The sequence below is a fragment of the Pituophis catenifer genome, unplaced genomic scaffold (genome assembly GCF_029215685.1).
Source record: "Pituophis catenifer annectens isolate HBS135680 unplaced genomic scaffold, rPitCat1.0.hap2 SCAF_1, whole genome shotgun sequence".
Classification (NCBI taxonomy): domain Eukaryota; kingdom Metazoa; phylum Chordata; class Lepidosauria; order Squamata; family Colubridae; genus Pituophis; species Pituophis catenifer.
In genome coordinates, this window is record NW_027256881.1 from 243,192,126 (window position 1) to 243,218,358 (window position 26,233).

The 26,233-nt window shown below is 39.9% G+C and overlaps 1 protein-coding gene across 1 annotated transcript in view; it reads left to right on the forward strand.

The window, feature by feature from the left end:
* Nucleotides 1-354: 354 nt before the first annotated feature.
* LRRC56 (leucine rich repeat containing 56) overlaps nucleotides 355-26,233 on the forward strand; it is a 51,427-nt gene continuing 25,548 nt past the window's right edge. The window contains exons 1-3 of the mRNA XM_070957376.1: nucleotides 355-373; nucleotides 9,702-9,868; nucleotides 24,007-24,094. Coding sequence (XP_070813477.1) covers nucleotides 355-373; nucleotides 9,702-9,868; nucleotides 24,007-24,094 — 274 coding nt within the window. The remainder of the gene's footprint in view (nucleotides 374-9,701; nucleotides 9,869-24,006; nucleotides 24,095-26,233) is intronic.

Sequence of the window (26,233 nt, forward strand, 5' to 3'; positions counted from 1 at the left end):
GAACTGCACAAATAATAGATAAAACTGATAGTATATAGCATATTAGCTAGCACTTACTGACTGTTCTATTAGCTATCATATATTTAACAAATATGCAGATATGTTTTCTTTAGTAGAAAGTAGAAATTTCCACTGGAAATTATAAATAGAATTCTATATCTACAATAAATCTATAAAGTATCTAGGCCTATGTAAAATATACTGCAATAAAATTTTGAATCTACATCAAGTAATTATTGTTCAATTTTCCCTTTACTTAACACAGGAGAACGTCAGTGCCATTTCAAGAAGATAAATAGAAGATAAATAGCTCAAATTTGTATACTGCAAGTGGTGTTGCTGTTGGAAACAGACATGGTGGATGGCATGACAAGTAAATAGTGATACAATAACAATTTTAAAGATACAAAAATGTAGCATAAAAATGTATAAAACACCTTCGTGAGGGTACCTGGAGGAAGGCCTCCAAAGAAGGCCAAATGCCTAGGTAGTCTGTATGGAATTTTTCATGTTTGATAGCCATGGTCTGACTTGTTTGGTATTTTGACAAAGGAATAAGTGCAATGACAAACGGTAGTGGTGATAGTGAGCCTCCTTGAAAGATTCCTCTCTTGATATAAACCTTTCCCAGTCTATCACCATTGACCAGCAACTGCATCTTCTGTTATGCCAATGATCTTTGCACAAAACTTCTGATGTTTCTACTGATTTCTGTTATTTCTAGACATTTTATTATCATATGGGAGGGAGTTGAATGCCTTTTTATAACCAATCTAAGCTACCTTCAAGTTGGTCTTCCTTCTCTTGCAGTTTTCCAAAATTATCTTGTCAATTAGGAGCTGATTTTTTGTTTATTTTGTTCCTGTGCTATTGAGCAGTTTCCTTTCTGTTCAGGTGAAGAGAGCTTGTTTTTAACTAGATGCTCTTAGACTGCAACAGCTACCACACTAGTTTGCAATTTGAAAGTTGTAGGTAAGTATATAATCAGCGGATTATCTGGATCTGTTCCAGTTGGGTTTCAGGCCTGGGTATAGCACGGAAACGGTATTGGTCGCATTGGTTGATGATCTCTGGAGGGCTCAGGACAAGGGTTGTTCCTCTGTCCTGGTCCTGTTAGATCTCTCAGCGGCTTTTGATACCATCAATCATGGTATCATGCTGTGCCAGCTGGAGGGGTTAGGAGTGGGGGGCATCATTATACGGTGGTTCGCCTCCTTCCTCTCCGGCCGTACGCAGTCTGTGTTGGCAGGGGGGCAGAGGTTGACCCCAAGGTGCCTAGTTTGTGGGGTGCCACGGGGGTCGGTCCTCTCGCCCCTCCTGTTCAACATTTATGTGAAGCTGCTGGGTGAGATCATCCATGGCTTTGGGGTGGATTTCCATCAGTACGCTGATGATACTCAGCTGTACATTTCCACCCCGGGCCACCCCAATGAGGCCCTTGAAGTGATGTCCTGGTGCCTGGAAGCCGTACGGATCTGGATGGGGAGAAACAAGTTCAGACTTAACCCTTCCAAGACCAAGTGGCTGTGGTTTCCAACGTCCCGTCATAGTCAGTTGACTCCATCACTGACTATTGGGGGTGAGATCTTGACCCCCTCAGAGAGGGCTTGCAACTTGGGCGTCCTCCTGGACTCGCAACTGTCCTTAGAAGACCATCTGACAGCTGTGGCCAGGGGGGCTTTTTATCAGGTTCGCCTGATTTACCACTTGCGTCCCTTTCTGGATCGGGACTCCTTACGCACAGTCACTCACGCCCTCGTCACTTCCCGTCTGGACTATTGTAATGCTCTCTACATGGGCTCCCCTTGAAGAGCACCCAGAGGCTCCAACTGGTCCAGAATGCGGCCGCGTGGGTAATTATGGGAGCGACTTGGCGCTCCCATGTAACACTGCTCCTGCGCGAGCTGCACTGGCTCCCGGTGGTCTTCCGGGTGCGATTCAAGGTGTTAGTTGCCACTTTTAAAGCGCTCCATGGCATGGGCCCTGGGTATCTACGAGATCGCCTCTGCCACCGATAGCCTCCCATCGACCAGTATGCTCCCACAGAGAGGGGCTCCTCTGGGTGCTGTCAGCTAGACAATGTCGGCTGACAACCCCCAGGGGGAGAGCATTCTCTGTGGGGGCCCCCACCCTCTGGAATGAGCTGCCCCCGGAGATTCGTAGGATTCCCGACCTGCATACCTTTCGTCGGGCCCTAAAAACATTACTATTCCAACAAGCAGGACTGGCCTAAATAATAATAATATTTTTACTATTTTAATGGGTTGTTTTATTAGAATTTTCAGCCAATTGATTTAATTGTTTTAAATTGTTTTTAATTTTTATACTGTCATGGTTTTATTTCTGGCTGCACACCGCCCTGAGTCCTTCAGGAGAAGGGCGGTATAGAAATTTAATAAAATAAATAAATAAATTGGTACATAGTTGCCTGGTGCTGCCCTTTTTTTGGATCTTTTATTAGGTTTTACCAGATGTTATTAGATGTTAATCAATTTTAAATTTTACCTCCCTGCAGTACATTGTTAAATTACTATGCACTGGCATAGACCAGTTAGATGTTTTAACCAAAAAACATGCAGTCCATCTTCATCTGGTCCTGACCAATTCTTGATCAATTCATCTGGTCCTGACCAATTCTTTGGGTGGAGGGGGGTGTTGGACTAGATGACCTACAAAGTCCCTTCCAACTCTGTTAATCTGTTATCTGTTATCTGTTATTGATATTCCTTGCCCCTTCTACCATTTCTGCTTTTTAAATTCTTATTTATCTCCTTTAGTTAAGATGCATTTTTGTTATATTTTTTGTGTTATCTCATAGCTCTGTGCATAATTGCAGTTTCTTCTTTGTCAGGTGTTGACTGGTTCACTGCGGTCTCTCCATTGATGGATTGGTAGAAATAATTCTGGTTCGACTAAAATTGGAAATTCTACCTATAGTGTGCAATTCAGGCTTTTTATCTGATTTTCTTGGCTACAGCTCTTATTTGTTGCTTTGTTATTTCCAGTGCTTCCCTAATCTTACCTGTTTCCTATTTATTGATTGGGTATTATTTGGTATTTTCTTCAGTTTCTTTTCATTCATTTGTTTTAGTTTGTATCTAATCTTAGCTTGCGGATCTTATTTTCCAGCCTGATTTTTCATTCTGATGGTGCACTGTTTGGCTATTTTTCTCCTTTGTTGAATTTGCATCTCAGGTATTCAGTATAACTGCAGATATGCTCTACATTAGTTGGTTTCTTGTAGTGAGCTGGTGTTTATATTTGATATTACAATATTGGCATCATTTAATATTTGTGCTAGCTGTTTCTTCAGAACAAGCTGAAATTCAGGTAACTTTATTCTGTTGTCCTTGTGCTTTTTCTAGATGATCAGTTATTCTTTGTTTTAGTTCCTTTTCTTTTTTTAGTTAGAGTGCTTGGCTCTTTCTGAGGAGAAGGCAGAGAAGAGAGTTCTTGGTTTGGGAATGAAAATGATTCAGTAGTGATGCTGGCTTCTTCTACTGCTGATTCCCCCAGCTTGCCTTTACATACTGAGTACTTCTAGCAAGAGTTTTGTGTTGTTCTTTTGGGATTTGTTTGTTTTTTGCCCTGCGTAGATCTTTGCAGTACTTTCAATTCTGCTTCCGTAAATACTTTATTTTATATTATAAAACCAGTATTGACCTTATAGCCTCATCTGTTATTTCTGATTCTGGATGTTGTTCTTTCCAGAACTGCATTCTTTTCAGATACCTTCTTTTATTGACCTTTGGCTGGCTGGATTGTGGCCTGTTTAGTAATAACAGATAATTGTCTTTTTTGTTTTCAATCTTTGTACACTTCGATGGGTAAACAATTTTAATTCCAGAAGTTTTGCAGCTACTGGCCTTGGTTGCTCAGCCAACAAGCCTGAGTCCTGTAGCCCATTTACTACCAAATGTTCAGGAATTCCAGCCCCTAGCATGGTCCTTGTTGACCTGGGCAATGATCAATGCAGTATGGTAGATTATGTCTCACCATATTGTTTATTGGAGAGACACTCTTCGTCTGACTCCTTTGATGAGACCTGCCCTGTACAGTTGAACCTCTGGCATTGTTTTCATCTTCCTCAGAAAACACAAGCCCAATAACCACATCAAGGGACCTCTTCACTGGGGGGGGGGGTTTATTAATTATTATTTGAATATTATTTTTATAAATATTATTTAAACATTTTAAATGTATTTCATTTTCTAAATTACTGGGTGGCACTCTCCCTCCAACTTTTTATTTTTATTTATTATGCAGTTTTATGCATAGTTATTTAATGTGTGATTTATTGTTTTCAGTAGGGTTTATTTCCAGGGACATGGATATATCATCACAGATGCAAAGTGCAATAAGAAAGTAGTGACTATTACTACTTTATCTCAATAGATCAATGAATATGCAGTGATTTGAAAGTTTGGTCCATTTGATTCCATCGTATGGTTTTTCTTTATTTTTTTTCTCTTTACTTGATAATTCTGCATAAAGACAAAAATATAAAATCCAGAGAACATAGTGTAACCATCCAATTTGACCTGTCTCTGGTCTTCAATAATTAAAAACAAATATGAACATTATTTGAAATGTGTTCCCTAGCTTATTTGGCAAGAATTCCTTGATACAATTAAGAATACAGCAGATACCCCCAGCTGTTCATGATGGTTGATACAGAAGGTTTTGTATGACCTTTGCATGCACCCTTGTTCTAAGGGAGTTGTGGGGATTTTTTTTTTTTCTATTTTCTCTTTAGCAACCTGTGTAAAATATTTAGCTCCAATCCTAGAAGAAAAGAGAGGATTGATCTGCCTCCTAGAAAATTTATTTCGTGCTTGCCTTTAATAATAAAAATCTCCTTACGGATACCAAGATTGGCCTAGGCAGCTGCTGAAAGCCATGACAAATTGGGTTGATGCAAATAGCCATGTACAGTATTACCTTTTTTGTATACCAGATTGGGTCCACATTGTTTATCATTTGTTGTTTTTATCTCTCCGATCTTCGTAAAATGCAGCTTTCTCCACTAAGAGGTGGAGAAAGACTCAGGGATGAACATACACTCTTTTCACCATGCAATCTTTCTAGAGTGATAATTGTTCTTTTCCATTTGTCTCAAAATTAGGGACCTAGCTGAAGGTATAGTTCCCCCTTTTATCTGAAAGAAAAAGACCATAATCAAAGATTATTGATTATCTGAAGTCAATTGGTACATTTAAATGACAAATACATACTGCTTTAAAGTAGCTTTTTATATGAAGGTACACTTAATGAAAACTCAATACTGTATTTAAAATTTTTAAACTGACCTTTTCATTATTATTCATAAACAAATATTATGTTATTGTCCAGGAAGTAAAATGAATTGTTTACTGATGTTTACAATGATAGCTATATCTCTGTGCTCTTAGCTTTTAGTTCATCTACAACCAAGTCTTATATAACAAGATCAGGTTTTATGTGATGTAAGCTTATACATGAATACTGTAGACAAGAACGATTTTTCCATTAGGAACTAATTTACATAGTTTCTTGATGACATAATAATAAATCTTGTTTTCTGAAAGATAGGGTACTTTTACAAACTAAAGCTAAAATGGTATTCATAGTTCTTAAAGACATTCAGAAGAATGCACTATAGATTCTGCTTCAAACTCACTTCTCTAATCTACAGATATTATGTCTGCATTCCATACTTATATTTGATCACATTTTCAATTGGTAGAATCTCAGTATGTTTGATAGTATATCCCTTGTAAAGCTCTGTCTTAATTGTTCAAGCATTCAGCACTTGCAAGTTAATCTTAACAGTACTTCTATATGGAATTATTTTTGAGGACAGCCTGAAAAGTCCCATTGATTTGAAATGCTGTGATACAGTAATGCTTATATCTTGGGCTTTGTCACTTTTGGCTGGCCGGATTGTGACTGTTGAGGACAAGATATTTGCACATTGTAGGCACCTTAATAATGGAATTGTCTTCCAAGACAGGAGAACAAAGCTCCGTTCGCCTACTTTTAAGTGGGCGCAAGATTAATTATTTTTGTTGTCAACTTTTACCCTGAAATACTTGTATCACTGGTCTGCTTTTGCAGCCTTGTCTTTGAAAAATGGGACATAATAGTTTAAATAAAAAATAATTATAGAACAAATAAAACAGATGTTTCTGGGTCGGAAATAAGAGTTTAGAAGCAAAAATTTAAAATTTGAATATCTCAAACATTTTCAAAACATTGCAGAAAAAATATTGAATATTCATGCATCTTCAGTGATTGGCACTTTGCACTTTGTATTGTATTAGTTTACAGTTCAAGTAATTCTATTAAAAAGAGTTGTGCATTATTGCCACTACGTTGCTACATTGTAGGATTTTGCTGTTCTTTAATAGAAGTATACTTGTTATCAAGAAGATCGGATTACCAGGCATCCTTCTTTTTAATTTGTTTCCAAGTTTTGTAATTGTGTTGTTCCCCTAAATGTTGGAAAGGAGCTACTGGGCGTAGTACTTAATACAGCTGTTATGTATTAGTGAATACTAGCTTGGATTGTCTTTCAGTTCACTACCGTAAAAACTTTGTAATACAACACATTTTATTTTTGTTGTATAAATATGGAACTGGCTATTTTTTCCACATCACCCAGAGAACTCTGATATACAAGCATTCAGAAATCTCCACCCCAATTGTAGTTGAAGGGCAGTGTTAGAGAATCAGAACAGTATAATTGCTCTTTGAAGTAGATGAAAGCTTGAATAGTATATTATTTCCTCTGTTCGATGCAACAGAAAATTCTTACAAATTTGGTTTGTCTTGATGATTGTTACAGTATTTTATTTAAAGTCATGACCATTGATTTTATGAATAACATATAATTTGTTAAGAGTATGATCTGCCCAGTTTCATTGAAACTTGGGTAGCACATAACTTTAATTATTAATAATAAATTTGTCAATTTAGAGTTTAAATATAATAAGAATCAAATTAATTTTGTTTCCATGTTTAAATATCAGATATACTTTCCCTAATTTGAAGTCTGGTTGTATCAATATGGATATATGACATTTGTTTAAATTAACTCTTTGGCTACTCTTAGCATAGTTCAGAAAGTGAGAGTTGTACTAATGTAGGATGCCAGCTGAACTGTATTAACGAGGTCTGACTTGCTTAGCTTTTTTTCCAAGTTCTGCTAAGACCAATTAGATGATGCCACCTGCTGTGAGCTATACATGAATATCAGTATATAATAGCTATAGTATCCAGCACATAGTTTGTTTTATAATAATTCATACAGTGTGCATTTCCATAATGACTTATTTTTCTATCTTATTACCATTAATCCTTATCACTATCAAAACCTATTGAATTTTGAGCCAAAACAAATGAAATTAATAGTGTTTTGATTATTTCCAAACTTCTATAGTGTCATCAAATTTAAATATGCAAGATTCATATGAAGTCAGATAACTTAAGGATATAAAATTTCTAAAAATGTTGAACCTTAGAAGAAAAATCTTGTTTGTGTGTTATTTTTGTCTTGTTTTAAAATGGATATTTTTGAAAAATGCTTCGAATTTTATTGTTAACGTTCTTTTCAGATCTTTATCATAAAATGTATTGTGCATATCATAGCTTATTTAAATATCCATATTTGGCATATTTAAGCAGACAAATGGTCTCCTATCTTAACAATTAACAACACACAGAAACATACTTTAATATTTTTATTAAATATTTTTATTTTAATATACTTTAATATTTTTGTTAAAAAATTATTTCAAAAATGATCAAGGCATCTTACAACCCCTTGCTCACCCAAAGGAAGACACCCATACAAGGCTGCATTAATGTTCCAGCCCCAGCTTCTGAAAGAAAAACCAGGTCTTCACAGTCTTTCAGAAAATCAACAGAATTGGAGCCATCCAAATCTCAGGATAGAGACTGTTCCATAGAGCACGTATGACAGAAGAGGCACACTTCCTTGGTCACATTAGATGCAATGTTTTGCAAAAACTATTGCAAAAGGTGAAGCATGCCCATCTTGCCAAATCTAGGGGAAAAAGCAAGCATTACTGGAGGCAGATGGTCCTGCAAATAACCTGGTCTTATGCCTTGTAGAGCTTTAAAGCTTTGAAGCCGGTACTATTCTTATAGCATGAATATGAGAATATCCTATACTTATAGTAGCAGCGTTTATGCACTAAACTACATTCATTCATTGCTATATTCTGGACTAATGAATCTTTCAAATGTTTTAGGAAAAATCCATGTACACTGGATTAGTGAAATCAGAGAATAATTTAAAGACACGAGTAATCTTGAGCAGTGCCTCCTAATCCAATAACAAGCCCAGCTGGTGCACAGAATGAATTTGTACCAAAAACCCTTTTTGCCATACTGCCCACCTGCTCAGGCAGGGGCTATGAGATCAGAAGGACCCCCAAGTTGCATACCAACTCTATCTGGGAGAGTACAATCCTGTCCAGAATTACAGTAATAATTTTTAAAAATGCAGAATTTGTAGATCTAGAGGGCCCTAAAACTACAGGCACTGAGACTTAACTAGAGTTAAGCTGAAATCTGTTCTTCCTTAACCAAAACCTTTAGGTAATGTAAATATGCTGATGATATCCAGTTATATCCTCCCCTACTCAGTGTTGCCCTTTAAGTTGAGAAAGATCTTAAAGGGCATCATTTGAATGGGGGGGGGGAGGTATAACTGGCTATCATCTGCATACTTAACACTCCTTATCCTGTACCAGTGAATGAGTTCGCCTAGCAGCTTTATATTCGCGCTAGGAAAAGTGGAGAAGAAGTGAACCCTGGAAAAGAAAATGTTGGAGATAGGATGAAAATGGCCAGTGTGGTGGATCTAAAGGTGGCTTTTAAGAAGATATTTATTTATTTATTTTATTTTATTTTATTTTATTTTATTTTATTTTATTTTATTTTATTTTATTTTATTTTATTTTATTTTATTTTATTTTATTTTATTTTATTTATTGATTTATTTTAAAGGTTTTGGATACTCTTCTAATCATATAAATCTTTTGCCCTTAAGGGCTTTGGATATTTAATATTTTAGCCAGCATCAAAAGATAGAAAAGATTCTCTGGAATTTCCTGACATTCAAATCACTGGGCAATAAGAATTATATTGATTCAGTACCCAGTACTGATTATTAATTTTTTGAGTGTCAATCGATTTAACAGATTGTTAAAGTTATATTGCTTAGCTGATTGATTTGAATTCCAGTATTATCAAAAGACAATAATTTGTTACAGGTATATCCCATTTTTTGTCTAAGAATCCAGTCGATAGACATAAGAATTTCTTCTTAATTTTATCTCTTATTTTACCCTCAACAGTTTTGTGAGATAGGTTTTGCCAGTTACTATGTTCTACTCAGCAACTGTGAATAGGGATTTGAACTTGATTTCCTGGCCAACATTTTAACTATTTTGTTATGTCTGTTAATTAAAAACAGATAGTATCAAATATAAACAAAGTACAATCTTTTTCACACTTGTTAGTTATATATAAAACCTATATGCATATAAAACTAAGCATATCATTCTAATTAATAAATATTTTATATTTTTCAATCTTCATGAACATTTAGCATAATCCTACATTGTTTTAGCTTATGATGCATGGACTCAGGACTCAAATAATTAGCTTGCATTCTTGTGTTTAACATTTAGGGCATTCTGAAATGAAGATAAACTGGAAACTAGATAGAACCTCAAGACCAGGTTCAGCGACAGTTAGGGTTACAGATCTTGGCTGGCAAGGTCTCCTGAACCCGAATCCATCTATTAAAGAAGATGAAGAGCTCCTTGTGGATGAATATCTTTCTCCCCACAAGCTGGTGAGTATATACTATGTTATTGTATCTATATTAGATACATTAATGTCCATTTCACTACTTTGGCTATCTGAAAGTATTGCAGTTAGATGGAGCCACTGAATATTGTTTTGAATAATTTGCTTTTTTCATAACCATACATTTGTTCAGACTGTGTGATTGGAAATCACATGAGGCCTATTTTATATTACACTAATTTCTATTTAGTTATTAAAGACTCAAATTAGGGAATATTTTAATATAATTAAATTTGTAAATATGATACACCAATGGTTTATGTTTATGATTTGTTTACCATGCTAGTAAGATTAACCTATCTTAAAATAACTGATCTGGAATATCCGAGTAGTTCTACTAGTTACTCTTTTTAAAAATGCTTTGTACTCCTTAACAGCTTTTAAGAAATAATTTCATGTTGGCTTTATGTTCTGTTGCTAATTTCCTCATCCACATGTGTTTAAATAAGAACACTCCAGAATACTGGGCAAGATCTAACTTCATCTCCGTCCGCAGAAGCATTCCCTGTATAACTCTATGCAGCTCATTCTTGCTAGCAAGTTAGAAGACGAGGTGATCTTTTTCTTTGTTGGACTCCAATGCTAAAAAGTTCTGGAGTCTCCTCAGTCTCCAGAACACATTTTAGGATGATGTTGAGGATCTCAGATTGAACAGAAAAGATAATTAACATTTCCTCAGTAGGATTTTTGTTCTCTCTGAGCTTGGTTGTTTGCTTGCAGATTGTCCCAAATGTGCTTTTTCAAGAAGCAATTGGACTTTCTTGGTTTTTCTTTGAAGATGTTTCGCTTCTCATCCAAGAAGTTTTTTAAGCTCTGGATAGGTTCTTGCTTCTTGGAAAAGAAGCGACATGTCTTCAAAGAAAAATCAAAAAGTCCAGTTGCCTACTGAAAAAGCACCTTTGAGACAACCATGACCTGGACGACTGAGAATCTCCATAGACACTTTTCTTGCAGATGTTTCATTGCCCAACTAAGCAATATCATCAGTGCTAGGAGGGGTGGATGTTTGCTTTCTGTTTATATGCAAGTGTATGTTATAATCTTGGTGGGATTGTTCTTGGTAATTCCTTGATTGGGCTGTTGTTTACTGTTCATTTGTTTGTCTGAGTTGGTAGTTCCTTGATTGGGGTATTGTTTATGCTTTATTGTTGGCCTGGTAGTTAATCAGGCCGGTGTCAATCTTTGCCTGTCTGGGTATTGATTGCTGAAGAGGCGGTATTTTGGTCTTTTTGTTTCTTTTTTTTAGTTTTTTGATTGGCTCTTTTGAATTATATGTAGATATTGTTTATCTCTATGTCCCAGTTGATGACTGATTTGTCTAAGTACTAAGCTTCCAGGAATTCTCTAGTGTTTTTGAACTTAACTTGGTCTAGGTTGCTCACAGTTTCCCAATTGAAATTATGATTAACTGAGTTTATGTGTTGTGTGATTAGGGAGTTTTCATCATGTCTTCTAAACTGCTAATTGGTATTCATTGATGCCCTCTGCTAGAGTTCTGCCTGTTTATCCTACTGTTGGAAGAAACATCCCTCTAGGTTCTGCTCCAAGTGGGGAAAACAGACACTGGAAACATGGAGACTGCTTGGAAAGATGGTTTAATGGTGGACAGGATCACATGGCTTGAGTTCCTGAACAGAAAAGGGCAGATACAGTAAATCCTCGGGTTTTTATGCTCTCTCTGGCTCTGCATTTCTTGGGGCCCCAAAAGAGTATCCTGATTGGTTGTCAGACTCCCAGGGGGTGGGGGCCTTGCTGGCTGATGGTCACATGTGCTTCCCAGGTCACATGTGGTGAGTTTCTGCTGCTATTGTGTAGAGGGCTAATCCCATCTTTGGCAATTCCTACTATGGCTCTGCCTGAAGGAGGCAGATCTTTGTTATGTAGAATAGACTGGCCCAGGCCTTAATGGCCCATTGACAAAGGGTGGGGGGCAGGAAGGTGGGAGCTGCTTTGTCTGTAAAATATGCTTCTCATATTTCTCATCCAGGGAAATATAATATTCTGCCTTTTTCATATTTCCTAAAATATTTCACTCTTCCAGGAAAGGGGTGGGTGCTAACTTCCTACACTACATAATGGCTGTTACAGTCCTTACAGTATATATTGTACCTGACTCCTGTTTTTTCTTCTGGGAATCCTGGGTCTTTTGGGTTACTTAAGATGTTTTGGAGGGCTTTAGTTGCTTTGTGTGCTACAGTGATGCCATGTGGTTATAAATGACTGTTGGTTGTTTCTGAGATGATTTTGATGTATGGTAAGGTTATCCTTTTCATGGCTTGTGCTGTTTGTGTTGTAATGGATTAAGTGGTCATGCACTTTATGATAAAGTTGCGTGGATATCCATTTTATTAGAAGGTGTTATATAGATATTCTATTTTTCTGATGTTCAAAGTTGCTGCAATGTTTTTGATCTCATTTGGTGTTCTTTCAGAACTTCTCTTGTGGGCGATCATCTCTGTTCAACAAATTTATAAACATTCACATTCTTTTAATATTTAAATGTTTTACGTTGGTAAAACAATTGTGCTGCATTCTCTTTGATGAGAATGAGGCTAAAGTTCATCATGATTTTTTTTTATTCTATTATATCATGCATTTTTTATTTGGTTAACTAATTAAAGCCTGAAAAAGCCTAAGGTGTAGTTCATGTCCTTGGCAGTAGGGTACTTAGTTGATAGCTTGTACTTTGTTGTGAATCAGACATAACAAGCCAATATGTAGTTTTCTCTGTGGGAAAGGAGTTTGAGAAATCCTTTGTCTTCTTTTTTAAGGCATATAATTGGGAAAATTTTCTTTATTTTGAAAAAGTGAAGTTTGATATAGATGAAAACTTTTTCCTCTTGTGTCTGTTGATGAAAAGTAAATAAACTTGTTGCTTAGGAAGCCAAAAGGAATGCAGGTGAGAAAAATGCTAAAATAAATGAAATGATATAGTCAACATCTTTATTAAACTGGCAACCTTTTTATATTATTCCAGTTTCTAAAGCAAATATATTTAACATAAACTTCTGGTTTTAAAAAGTGCAATTTAAGTGATCTAGAATGTTGTTCAGAATTTCCATTACATTCTGCCTCCTATGCCCATAGCTACTACAATTATTTACTGAGTTGTGTTCTAAATCAAATGTCAGATGTCATGCATGTAACCTTCCAACTCATCACTCACCTAGCTGCATTGTTCTACCACTGTTTCCTTCTGCTTTCATATCTTTTCTTGTATTTTCTGGGACAAAAACAATGCCATTATGAACCAAATGCTCAGCATTCAGACCATCCACATAACAGTAGCTAAATTGGGACATCAGTGATTTGCTGAGCAGTTCTAAACGTTCTGTGAAAATACTGTTCTCCAACGCGCAGCTTGGAGAATCCAAAGCTTCGGGTTGTTCAGCAGTTGATAGCCTACACTGAGTGTGTTCCTTTAAGAGATTTCTCTTCAGACACGCCCACTTGCTCAACAGAGTCCCAGTTTAGTTCACTCAGTTGAGCCTGTGACACTGTCTGAATTTTTCTCTATATTTCTCTACTAAACTGTTCCTGAAGCTTTGGATTCTCTTCATAATTTTCTGCATTTTTGTTGGATTAAATTTCTCTCTTCGATTGGTTGGCCAGGGGTGAGTTTTGCCTGCCACCTCAGGCAGGCTGTCTGGGACTTTTTACCTTCTCCGGGACCCTGGCCACTTATCTGAATCCCCGTTCCACTTTATAGCCGCTGGCGTGTGGGTAGGTTTCCTGGCCTGGCCGGTAACACCGCCCCCGCCCCTTGGACTTGATCTTGGACATTAGCGGCTTGGGATAGTTGCCCTGCTCCCAGCGGCAACTTTCTCATTTAAATTTGATCTGGTGGCTGGCGCTGGGATCGCTTCTGAACGATCGCGCGCCTGGGAAGCACAGGGACAACGCCGCAACTTCCCCTTGCCGATACTTCAATCAGCAGCTTCAATTTTAAATCGCAAGCGGCTTTTCTCAGCTCCAGTCGTCCCACGCAGCCCTGGAAGTTCTTCTGAGGCTTCAGCTGCTCTTCTCTATCGTTGGCTTCCCTCCTCGTCCTCTCGCTTGCTGGGCAGCGGCGCTAGGAGCATTTGACATTTTCGCGCCCTTTTTCGCCCACCTCAGCGCTCAGAGCCGCCATTTGTGACAGCTCACGCCAAGTTGCCTGTCCCTCCGGCGAGCCTTCTCTAACCCTCCCTACAGCTGGGCACCTCGCTTCCACCATCAGGGGAGGCGATAAGCAAAGGACTCCCTGCCAGAAAAATCATTTATTCTTCTGCAGCCCTCCCCTGAAGCCATTCCCTCCACCCTGGTGCAAGGAAGTCAACGGCTGTTTTATTCTGCCCAGCAACTGCCTTGCGCATGCGCAGTTGGCTGCTGGAAGCCAAAGCCTCCTGCTGGCAATTTCTGGGGCTTATGACATTGCCTCTGTGTTATAACTGTTGGAGTTCTTAGTTCTCCCATTGTTCTTTGGACTTACCTGCTGTGCTTCTTTTGGTTCTTCTACTGTAATCATCTGTTTTTGCATTTAAAAAAAAAAAAAAAAAAAAAGAAAAGAAAAGATCCTGATTAATTCACATTCAGTTATAAATATTAATTAAAAAGAAAAAAAAAAAAAACTTATCTACATAACCATAAAAATATAAGATACTTACTTGAAATTCATCTTCATCATCTATAAAAAAAAAAAAAAAAAAAAAAAAATTAATAATAATAATATAATAATAATAATAATAATAATAAAAAAAAAAAAAAACAACGAACGGGAAAGAGACAGAACAGGAAGCGAAGGTTCCGACATGGCAGAACGTGCTCTCTCCTCGGATCTGGAGGACAACAACAGCTCTCCCGAGCGCCTCCACGAACAGGCCAAGCAGCGTAAAAGGTCCCGGAAACGCGCTGCGCATCCGTCTTCGTCGGCTGCTCCATGTTCTAAAAAGACAAAACACTCATCAGCTGCTGACAAGGACGCCTCCAGGAGACACAAGGCCCTGGAGCGCCAGTTCGAGAAAGCGCGCAGCCAGTCAAGGCAGGCGGCACTCACTCACTTACCGACGCCACTCTCGCCCGTTGTCGAAGCTACGGTCCAGCCCGTCCATCAGGCTCCTCAACAACATTTGCAACCGTTGTATCAATCGCCAAACATGGAAGTTTTCCCTGAGGCTTTTTCAACACACTGCTTGGAACCGGTGGACCTCTCGTGTAGTGCCATTCTTCCTCGGCGGTCTCAGCCGGAGGCAACCTTTACTCCCACGGCGGCAGGCTTGCGCGCCACGGAGGCAGCTCCTCCACCTTCTCAGTATGATATTCAGCAGATCATCTCTGACACGGTTACCAGGACACTGGCAGCAACTTCTCAACAAGCTGCACCATATGGAGCCTGGCCTCAGCCACGTTTTCCTCCTCCTCCTCTGGCCCGGGACTCTCAACAGGTCCCTGCCCAGTATCAGACTATGACGCATGGGTCCGAGCTCTATCTGGACCATGGTCACCGCGAGGAGTCTTCTTCGGAGGAGGGAGAGTGCGACCCGTCGGATATGGACTTATCTGATGATGCAGATATGCCACCCGAAAAGCCAGCCTTCTCTGGGCTCTTTCGGCCCTCGCTGTTCAAATCGCTCCTGCGCAAGGCCAAGTTGGCCACAAATATGGCTGACCCAGTCTCTCAAGTTGATCAACCCGGTACCTCTCAACAACATGAGGCCTTGTTTACGGCGCCTAAGGCGCAAGCGGACTTTATTCCATGTCCACAGCTTTTTTCTGAGGTGGTCCAACGATCCTGGACCGCGCCCTCCTCCTTGCCCGCTCCTTCGGGCCTAGACAAAAAGCTTTATTGTTCGGCGCCTAGTCTCCAAGATCTCCTTCAGTTACCGACTGTAGACGCGCCAGTGGCCAATCTGACGGCTTCCTCTGTAATTTCCAACGACGTCGCCGACGGTTTGCGCTCAGAGGACCGAAAAGCTGAGTTTAACTTCCGACGTACTCACAACGCGGCCGCCTGGGCAGTTAGGGCAGCCACCTCAGCTTCCTTCTTCAGTCGTGCCTGCTTAATCTGGCTCCGCCAACTTCACGAGCGCCTTCCCCCGGCGGATTCACGCCTCCGCCAAGACGTCAACAAACTGGTGGCGGCTACTGAATATACGGCGGACGCTTCGCTCAATGCCGCGAAGTTCGCTTCGCGTGCCCTGGTGTCGTCCGTCACATCTCGCCGTCTATTATGGCTTAAAAATTGGAGAGCTGATGCCAAGTCTAGGTGGCGCCTCGCCTCAACTCCATATAAGGGTTCCCGTCTTTTTGGAGAGGCCTTAGACCCCATCCTTGTCGAGGACAAGGATAAACGGAAGGTGATGCCATCCTCGTATAAGAGGGCAGATCGTAGACCATCGTCCTACTTCACCAGGCAGCCCTTTCGGAACGACTCCGGCCCTTCGGGGTCCTTCTCCTCAAGGCCCTATTCTCAAGGATTCGACCGTTCCCTCGATAGATCCTCCTTCAGAGACCGTGGTCGAAAGGCCTCAGCACCCAAACGGCCATTTCGAGGTACGGGATCCCGTACCTTTCGAAGAGGGAAGTGACTACATCCATCTTCCCATTGGCGGCCGTCTGACTCATTTTCTTCCCCAGTGGGAGATCTCGACGTCGGACGCCTGGGTGCTCCAGACAATCCGTCTTGGCCTTACCCTGGAGTTCCGCTCCAGACCTCCCTCACACTTTGTCCAATGCCCTATTTCTCCCAACCTGGACAAGCGCCAGCTAATGGAGGCAGAAGTCCATCACCTGCTTCAAATCCAAGCCATCGAACCGGTTCCCCACCATCATCGCGGGACCGGCTTCTATTCAATTTTCTTCCTGGTCCCCAAATCATCCGGGGGTCACAGAGGCATCCTAGATCTCAAGAGGCTGAACGAATTTATAGTATATCATCAGTTCAAAATGGAGTCCCTCCGATCAATTCTGGCTTCCATTCGACCATCGGACTGGATGACCTCTATCGATTTGAAAGAAGCTTACCTCCACGTACCCATACGACTGTCCCATCGTCGTTTCCTACGCTTTGCCTACAACAACAGGCATTACCAATACAGAGCAATGCCCTTCGGCCTCTCCTCCGCCCCAAGGGCCTTTACAAAGCTCCTGGCAGCAGTGGCGGCCCATCTACGTCAACATCCGGTCCGGCTCCACTGCTACTTGGACGATATCCTAGTGCTCTCCCCTTCTCCGGCCCGGGCATCCCGAGACCTAGAAGTGGTGTGTCGCTGCCTTCGTCATCATGGCTTCTCCCTCAACATCCCGAAAAGCCAACTGCAGCCCACTACTCACATCCTTCACCTAGGGACAATAATAGATTCCGTAAGGGGTCAGGTGTTCCTGTCAACGGACCGGTGTTCCAGTCTCCAGTCATTAACATCACAGGTCCTCTCCTCTCGGAAGGTGACCTTGCTGCTCCTGTCCCGCCTGCTCGGCAAAATGATTTCCTGCCTGTCTGTCGTACCTTGGGCGAGATTCCATTCACGCCAGCTCCAATGGTTCCTCCTCCCCTTTCAGAGAGCCAGGAGAAGCAACTCTCCCACACAAGTTTCCCTCCCGCCAGAGGTCGCAAGGTCTCTCCTCTGGTGGTCCTCCCAGAGCCTACGTCAGGGCAGCTACTTCCAGAATCTACAGCGCCTGGTAGTGACAACGGACGCCAGCCTGACGGGATGGGGAGGTCATCTTTTATCCCACATTGCCCAGGGAACGTGGTCAGCAGAGGAGAGCCTCAACGGGATCAATTGGTTGGAACTCCGTGCGATCCGCCTCTCCCTCCAACGGTTCCAGCAGATTGTGTCGGGGCACCATGTCCTGATACGCACGGACAATGTAACAGCAAAGGCGCACGTGAACCGCCAGGGGGGGACTCGCTCGGGTCCATTGATGGAGGAAACGACCCTACTGCTGATCTGGGCGGAGACGCACGTCCTGTCCCTTGTGGCGGAGCACATCGCCGGGACCACGAACATCACAGCGGACTGGCTCAGCAGGCAACACTTGGACCACGCCGAGTGGCGACTTCACCCAGATCTGTTCGCCGAGATCGTCCGCAGATTCGGCACGCCTCTAATCGATCTATTTGCCAGCCGCGACAACACTCACCTCCCCAGGTTCTTCACCCGGTACCAGTGCCCTCAGGCGGAGGGAGTCGACGCCCTCGCCTCTCCCTGGCCCAGGGGTCTCCTCTATGCCTTTCCCCCTCTACCGCTCCTTCCTCGTCTGATCCGCAGGATAATAGCAGACAGGGCAGACGTCGTTCTGGTCGCACCCCACTGGCCTCGGAGGTCCTGGTTTGCGGATCTGGTGGACCTGTCGGTGGCACGGCCGTGGAGGATTCCAGGGGACAGGATCGTTCTCAGCCAGGGGGTCATTCTGCACCCAGACCCGCAGTGGTTGCAGTTGACCGCCTGGCGCTTGAACGGATCTTGCTAAGGCGAGCCAACGTGCCTAGCAATGCGATCCCCACGATTCAGGCGTCAAGACGGCCGTCAACATGCCGCATTTATAACGCAACCTGGAACTCCTTCTGCTCCTGGTGTGCTAAATTCCACCTGGATCCAACGTCTGCTTCTGTCCCCGAAGTGCTGGGATTCCTTCAGCGGGGCATGGACAAGCACCTTGCGCCTAACACTCTTCGTCGCCAAGTTGCTGCACTTAGTACGGTCCTTTCGACTTCTGCAAAGCTTCCTCTCTCCCAGGACCCGACGATTCGTGACTTTCTGCGAGGGGCATCCAACCTGCGCCCTCCTGTTATACATCGATACCCGACCTGGGATTTGACTCTGGTCCTTCAGGCCCTCATGCACCCTCCATTTGAACCTCTCGCCTCCATCAGCCTCCGCTTTCTGACTCTCAAGGTGGCGTTTCTGGTCGCGATTACTTCGGCTCGCCGTGTCTCCGAACTAGCTGCACTGTCTGTGAGAAGCGACCTTTGTGTCTTCCACGCAAATCGCGTGGTACTAAGACTAGACCCCTCATTCCTGCCTAAAGTAAATTCCACATTCCATCGAGCCCAGGAATTGATCCTTCCGGACTTCTGCCCCGATCCTCGACATCCTCGGGAAGCGGACTGGCACCTGCTAGATGTCCGACGGGCTCTGCGCCGGTATATTAAGCGGACTGAGCATTTCCGGAAATCTGAATCGCTCTTCATTTCCTTTCTGCCCGCTTCCATGGGCCGGAAGGTTTCTTCCACGACAATTGGGAGATGGATTAAATCCTGCATCTCTAGGGCTTATTCGGCTCGGAACAAACCGGTTCCGCAGAGAATTCTTCCACACTCCACCAGGAGCGCCGCCACTACGGCCGCCTGGGCCACTAATGCCTCCATTTCCGACATATGCAGGGCGGCTACCTGGTCATCCTTGAACCCCTTCATCAGGCACTACAAGGTGGATTCCTTTGCCTCGGCGGAGGCATCCTTCGGCCGCCGGGTGCTCCAAGCTGTATGCAACTCTTCAGACGACGTACAGCAGCCGGGTTCCCTCCCTGTCTGAACTTGCTTGGGTAAATCCCGAAGCTTTGGATTCTCCAAGCTGCGCGTTGGAGAACGGACGTTGCTTACCTGAACGTCCCTTCTCGACGCGCAGCTGGAGAATCCAACCCACCCGGCTGGCTGCTGGACATTCCTTCCTGACGCTCTACTGCTCCTTACTTCGTGAACAAAACTGGGACTCTGTTGAGCAAGTGGGCGTGTCTGAAGAGAAATCTCTTAAAGGAACACACTCAGTGTAGGCTATCAACTGCTGAACAACCCGAAGCTTTGGATTCTCCAGCTGCGCGTCGAGAAGGGACGTTCAGGTAAGCAACGTCCGTTTTCAATACAATTTTAAAATTAATAATATGTGTCCCATGCAGACCTTAAAAATGTAGCCCCTACCTGCAAAAAAGATTCCTTACTCATGCTCTTATTTAAATTAGGTAGTGACCATCATACATTGACCAAGTCCAAGACACATCATATCAGCATAGCAAATGGTCAGGAACAATATGGGTTGCAAAGTATGACATTGTTAGGATTTCCAGTTATCAGAATCTGTTCAATCTTATAGCTTCCTGTCGTCCATGGAGCTCAGTCATGGCATTTTTTCTATCATCTAATGATATATTATTTTATTTGAAAAATGTAGAACATATCCTGCCTTTTCTTTTAGAAAAGGTTAGCATACCTCCTCTCTAATTTCTTTTCCTACAACAGAACCCATGAAGGGGTTCTTTTCTCTTCTGTTCTTTTCTCCCTCAATGAAAAATATTAATGTTTTTCTGTCAATGTCATTTGCCTACTTTGCTGTTGGAAGCGTGGGTATATACAGTTAACTTTGTTCTGCAATCATCAGTAAGGAAAAACAACATTTTTATTGGCAAGCCATATCCATTATTTAAAATCACTTCCTTTTCCCACTTGGCAGAGACTTATTTTTAGGTAATAAAAGTAAATGAATTTGACAGGGAGGCCACAGGCAAACTGAACAAGTACAAAAATAGATAATTGGTGAAGCTTTCTGGAAAAAAAGAAGAGCGCTATTTAGCTCGGCATATGCAATCCACAAGTCACAATTAGACAGCATGGCGGCAGTGCAACTGTGATTTTAATTGCACAGTGATGGGAAGTTGTAAGAAATCAAGGACAGATTATCCAGTAACAGATGAAGGCCATGTGCTATAAGATAAATAGTTGGGGGCCAGTAACAGAAACGCAATTAAGAAATAAAGCCTGTTGTTACCATATTGATTGATTGTTGTTATTGCTGCTGAAAACTGAAGTGGAAATGTTGGATGCTGGAAACAGGTTTTAACTGGAATGTAACACAGAGCTGGATCATGTTGGTTGATTTGAACCCAAATCATGAAGATCAATGCTGGCCTCTGGAACTAGATTTCATTTTAGGAGTTGTAGCACACTCTGAGTGTGCTGACAATATAAATCCTTGATAGGATGCTCTCTAGGTAAAATATATTAGTCACGCTAATGATCGAAAAGCATTATATACTTTTCCTGCTTCATTCTGAAAGAATTAGATGACAGCACTATCAGTTGCTGTTGCCAACACCCAATTGCCAATTCCAGGGATGAAGTGAGATTGTATGTATTTATTTGTGCATTTAATTAATGTGTATGCTACTTAATCACAAAGGGAACTTTAGGTATGTATTATGTACTAGAACAGTGGTTTTCAACCTTCCTAATACCGCGACCCTTTAATACAGTTCCTCATGTTGTGGTGACCCCCAACCATAAAATTATTCCTAAAACCATTGAAAATATGTGTTTTCCAATGGTCTTAGGCGACCCCTGTGAAAGGGTCATTCAACCCCCAAAGGGGTCGCAACCCACAGGTTGAGAACCACTGTACTAGAATTAAAACATAAGAATAAACACTGGAAATTAATTGGGGAAGAACAAAACAAACTGAACAACAGTTAGACACAAATTCAATTTAATAGCAAGAAATAGTTCATAATCAATCCTGCTCTCCAAAGTTTGCTGGGAAAGCTAGATCTTTAAAGATTTGCAAAAGTAGTGAGTTTTAGAGGAATGCTGTTCCATAGGGCAGACACAGCCACAGAGAAAAGGTCTGTTTCCTTGGACATGCAAGAAGGCATTGCTGTATGGATGAGAGTTGGAGAAAGCCAACCATGCCAGATAGAAAGAATAAGGAAGTGGTAGTCCCATAAGTACTTGGATCCTAAACTGTGAAGGGTTTAAGAGGTGAAAATCAATATATTGTATTTATAACCAAGCAAAAGCAACAAGATAAACCATTAAAATATTGAAATAATAAATATTTAAAATTGATTTAAAATTAATAAAGATGGCAAGGAAGAGAGCAAGATACACATGGAATGGTGGTGGAATCTTTTTGCATCCCAAGCCCCATTGGTAACCATGCAGCTCACAAAATAGAGATGTTACATGGGTAAAATAAGCACAAGATGATTTATGTGCAAAGACCCTCCTGGCCACAGGGAGTCGAGTGTTGAGGAAGACCCTGAATTATGCACCAGTTCCACATGGGGTAATACAACTCCAGTTTTCAATTATTTTCTATCCCAGACCTGTTAATCCCTGAATATTCATGTTTTCTCCCTTGCTGGTTTGCGTTGGATGTTTTTTTGTGGCTACTGCTAAAACACTAAAGATGTCTTACATAAGTGTGTCATGATTTCTAATGCTGAGTGCATTTCTTCAAAACAAAGTTTAAACTGGACAAGATGTTTTGTTGCATTGTTTTATTCTCTGTTGTAAGCCGCCCAGAGTCCCTTGGGAGTTGGGCGGCATAGAAATGCGACAAAATAAAATAAAATAAATAAATGTTTGACTGAGGAATAGCAAAAATAGAGATTTTAACCTTACAGATTGTCTTATTATTGCCTTATCCATGTAACAGTAAAAAATGTTTTCCCTATTTCCAATGATTGTTCATAGGTTGTATAGGGATTTTTTTATATCATGGCTTGACATTATAAATACCGGCTTACACAACAATGCGAAATAGAGTTATCTGACAGTAGGATTAACTTTTCAGGAAATATGCTTATTATGCTTTCAGTGCAGATGTATAAAATAATTTATTGGCTTTTGTATAGCATATGAAATATTTGGGAGAGATTAATTACTTATTTAGTTATGTAAATATTTGGACAGAGTGTGTAAGACTGTTTCAAGCAATTGCAAGAAACTGACGTGTTTTCCAGAAAAAAAAAAGTCCTATGCAAATAAGTATGATAAAAATTAGCATATTTACTCCAGTATTCTTAATCTGCACAACTGTTTAGGCTCTATTATTTAATATGAAGAAAAAAATAAATCTAATATATAAGATCTGAATGCTGCAATTAAAGAAAATAAAATCATTGATGTGTGGAGAAAAAAATATTTTTATTGGGATGTTGGAAATGTTGAGCAACGGGCAGTATAATTACAATTTCAAGTACACTTCTTTTTAGAGCAAACACCTGAAAGGTAAATATCATACAACTTTGAAACTGCCAAACTTTACTGAAGTAGAAAATTTCATGGCCTACACATCTGCCTAGAAAATGAATTAGCAATTCAAAAATTCACATAACTTGAAAAGTTCGCAGTAAGTTCTATTATAGTCCCAACCTTTCTGACTTGGTGGACCAGCTGGGGGGAGGCTGGATGGTTCCGTGCAAGCAGCAGGCGCACGTGCTTGTGTGCACAGCTCCATTTGCGCGAGCGGCAGGTACGAGCACTCAACCCTCATGCAAATGGAGCTTTGCATATGAGTGTGAGCCCCACTACTCACACAAGTGGAGCTATGTGCAACCTCGCCTGCTTCTTACAGCCCGGTTTCAAACGGGTTGCAGCCCATTAGTGGAGCATTTTTTTAAAAAAAGCTTTTGCAAAATAATTGTGAGGTTATTACATTCTAAGAACTCAGCAGTGTAATTTGTATGTTTTATATATTTTATTATTATTATTTTCATATATGGTTTTGCTGTTAGAATTTTAGCAAAGTGTACGTATGTGTGGATAAATATTCCTTTTAGTTATGTACATAAATAATGGGGAAAAGAAAGAGTTGAATGTTTCTTTAATCTTTAAATATTTTATTGACTTTATATACATACATAAAATATAGTAACAATTCTATTTAACATCGGATATGCAGTGTTTAGAGTTGAATGTTTCTTTCTCCACTCAACTTGCTTCAATATTATTTTTTGTCCTAGATACTCCTATTAGCAATTATTATAATTAAAGAAGTAGCTTTTATTTCTATTACTGGTGAAATAGTAGCATTTCTTTTGCCAGGTTTTTAATTGTAAATAATTTTGTATATATTTTGTTATTAATTTTATTCTGTATTTTTAAATTCTCATATTGCTAGGAAACCTAGCCTTTATCCAAGCAGCATGACTATAGAGCAGTTGTTTACTTTAATAATATATTTGGTATTACATAGACATATCTGCCTTCTTGTGTTATATTAAAAGTTAATGCAGGAATTAGAATTCAAAACTAATATTTGACTTCCTAAATTTTCTGTTTCCGAATAAATTTTAGCATGAGAGTTGTTTCTTGAAGTACTGTGATAGTGGACCCGTAGCATATATTTATCTTTTTGTTTATTATTGCAGAAAACATTGACAGGGCTAGATGATCTGTGGCAACTGAAGGCCCTCGAGATGCGTGTAAACACCAGAGAGAATAGTCTGGGAAATTTTGGTGAGAGAAATTTTTATTCTGTCTAAGATTATTCAAACCTTTCAATGAGCATAAAGAATATATCTCAACTCACAGGATAGTTGTGGGGAAAATAGGAGGAGGAAGCATATTAAGTGTGTTTGTCACCTTGAGTTATTATAAAAATAAAAAGGTGGGTTATAAATAAAACTAACATATAAGAGCCATTAATGAACCAATAGTTGTATTTAATATTGCCTTTAGAAAATTCATTAAATTGATTTTATGTCTGAAGCTGTTGTCTTATCTGGGTAAAAAAAGTGTAATGATAGAAAGTGAACTTGATCATTTCTAGAAATAAAAAAATACATCTATCAAGTAAAGGAAAATATTTGAAATTTGTTTTATAAATTCATTTTTTTAGAACCGACCCAATGGAACATTTTTCCCTAGTATTGGTTATGTCCTAGAAAGGGCTCATATAATCCTATCATAAGTGTAATTACAATGACAATAATAAGCAAATACTTGTACAAAAGAATGACCCACTGAAGTTCTGTGAAAAAGCATTCTCCCTTCAGATTTTCTGAATTCTTATATTTTTCCCCCAGAATGTTTCAGACTTCCATTTTAAAGACCCTTTTAAACTAAATTGTATAACATGATTAGAATGATGATGTGTGTAAAATTATTAACATGAAGATTAATCAATATTATGATGCTATTATAATTATGATGATTATTAGTAGTAGTAACATATGTTTAAGTGATTAAGTCTGTTTCTTTTATTTTTGAATGTAACTTTAAGAAGTTGTATAGTTATAGTTGAAAGAGATATTAATTGGAAAATACCCATATCCGGTAGGTATTAGGAATATTATTTACAACAAAGAAAAGAAAGAGGGAAATAGAGTGGAGTGGAAGGGAGTAGGAGAGGAGGGGAGAAAGAGTAAGGGTAGAGAGGGGAAAGGAGAGAGGGAAGTGGAGGGGAAGAGAAGAATAGAAAGGGAAGGAGAGGGAAGCGGAGAAGAAGAGAGAGGAGAAGGAGAGAGGGAAGTAGAGGGAAAAAGAGGAGAAGGAAGGAGAGAAGTAGAGAGAAAGCGAGGGGAGAAGGGGAAGAGAAGGAGGAGAAAGAAGAGGAAAGTAGATGGATTGTTTTTGTAAAATTGGGTGAAATGGTGTACAGGAGAAAAGAAAACAGATGGGCAATTTCATATTTTTTTCTACTTGAAGTTATACTATTGAAATTATAACGAAAGATAATACGGAGGACGCTAAAGCATATCGGTTTAGATGTTATTGCATACTTGTTAATATTTATATGAAAATAAAAAAAATTGTGTAAAAGATAGGGATAAATAATATGGAATAAGGAAAATGGAATGTAATAATTATGAATATGTTTATCTGTATTGAAATGTATGATACTCAAACACCACACCATCCACATAATGATATGTATAAATTTTAAAAAAATAAAAACTTGGAGGAAAAAAAACTAAATTGTATAACAAAAATGATACAATATAGAGCCTTTAGTAACCACTTGGTTTATTTTTTTGTAAAAAAATATATAATTTATTTTATGTATTTTATTTTATCTTAACAACCAGTCTCTATACGAACTTGCTAGTCCAGAATTTTCTTCACTATGAAGTGGTCAGGAGCAAGTGGATTTCCAACCAATGAAATTTTATTTTTAAATATTCATTGTTGTTATTTCCACTTTTTGGATTTATTGTGTGAGATTATGTTGCTTAGCCCAGCATATGTGGACTCATAGTTGCCCTCAAGGCTTGTACCTATTGTAATCTTTCTGAATATTAATACTCACAAATGATAATACAAGTAGCAGCGTATATTTTAATGAACGAGTTATTTTTCAGCCATTCATCTGTTTTTGCAAACCAGCTGATTCACAATCAATCTGGTCAACCACCTGGTGTTGACCTGCAGATCATCTGTGTTCTGTGGGCTATAATTTGAGAATTACTGTTTTAAGATAAACTGTCTGTAATGATGTTTTTATTTTAATTGTAAATTGTTTGATTTGTTATATGTGATCCATAGTTTACTACATATTGAAACAGTATAATCTACTAAAACAAAATATTTAAAAATAGATCAAAAGTAGATTAAATGTCTTTACCAAGTTCTTTTCAATTATGAAGATAATTTGAG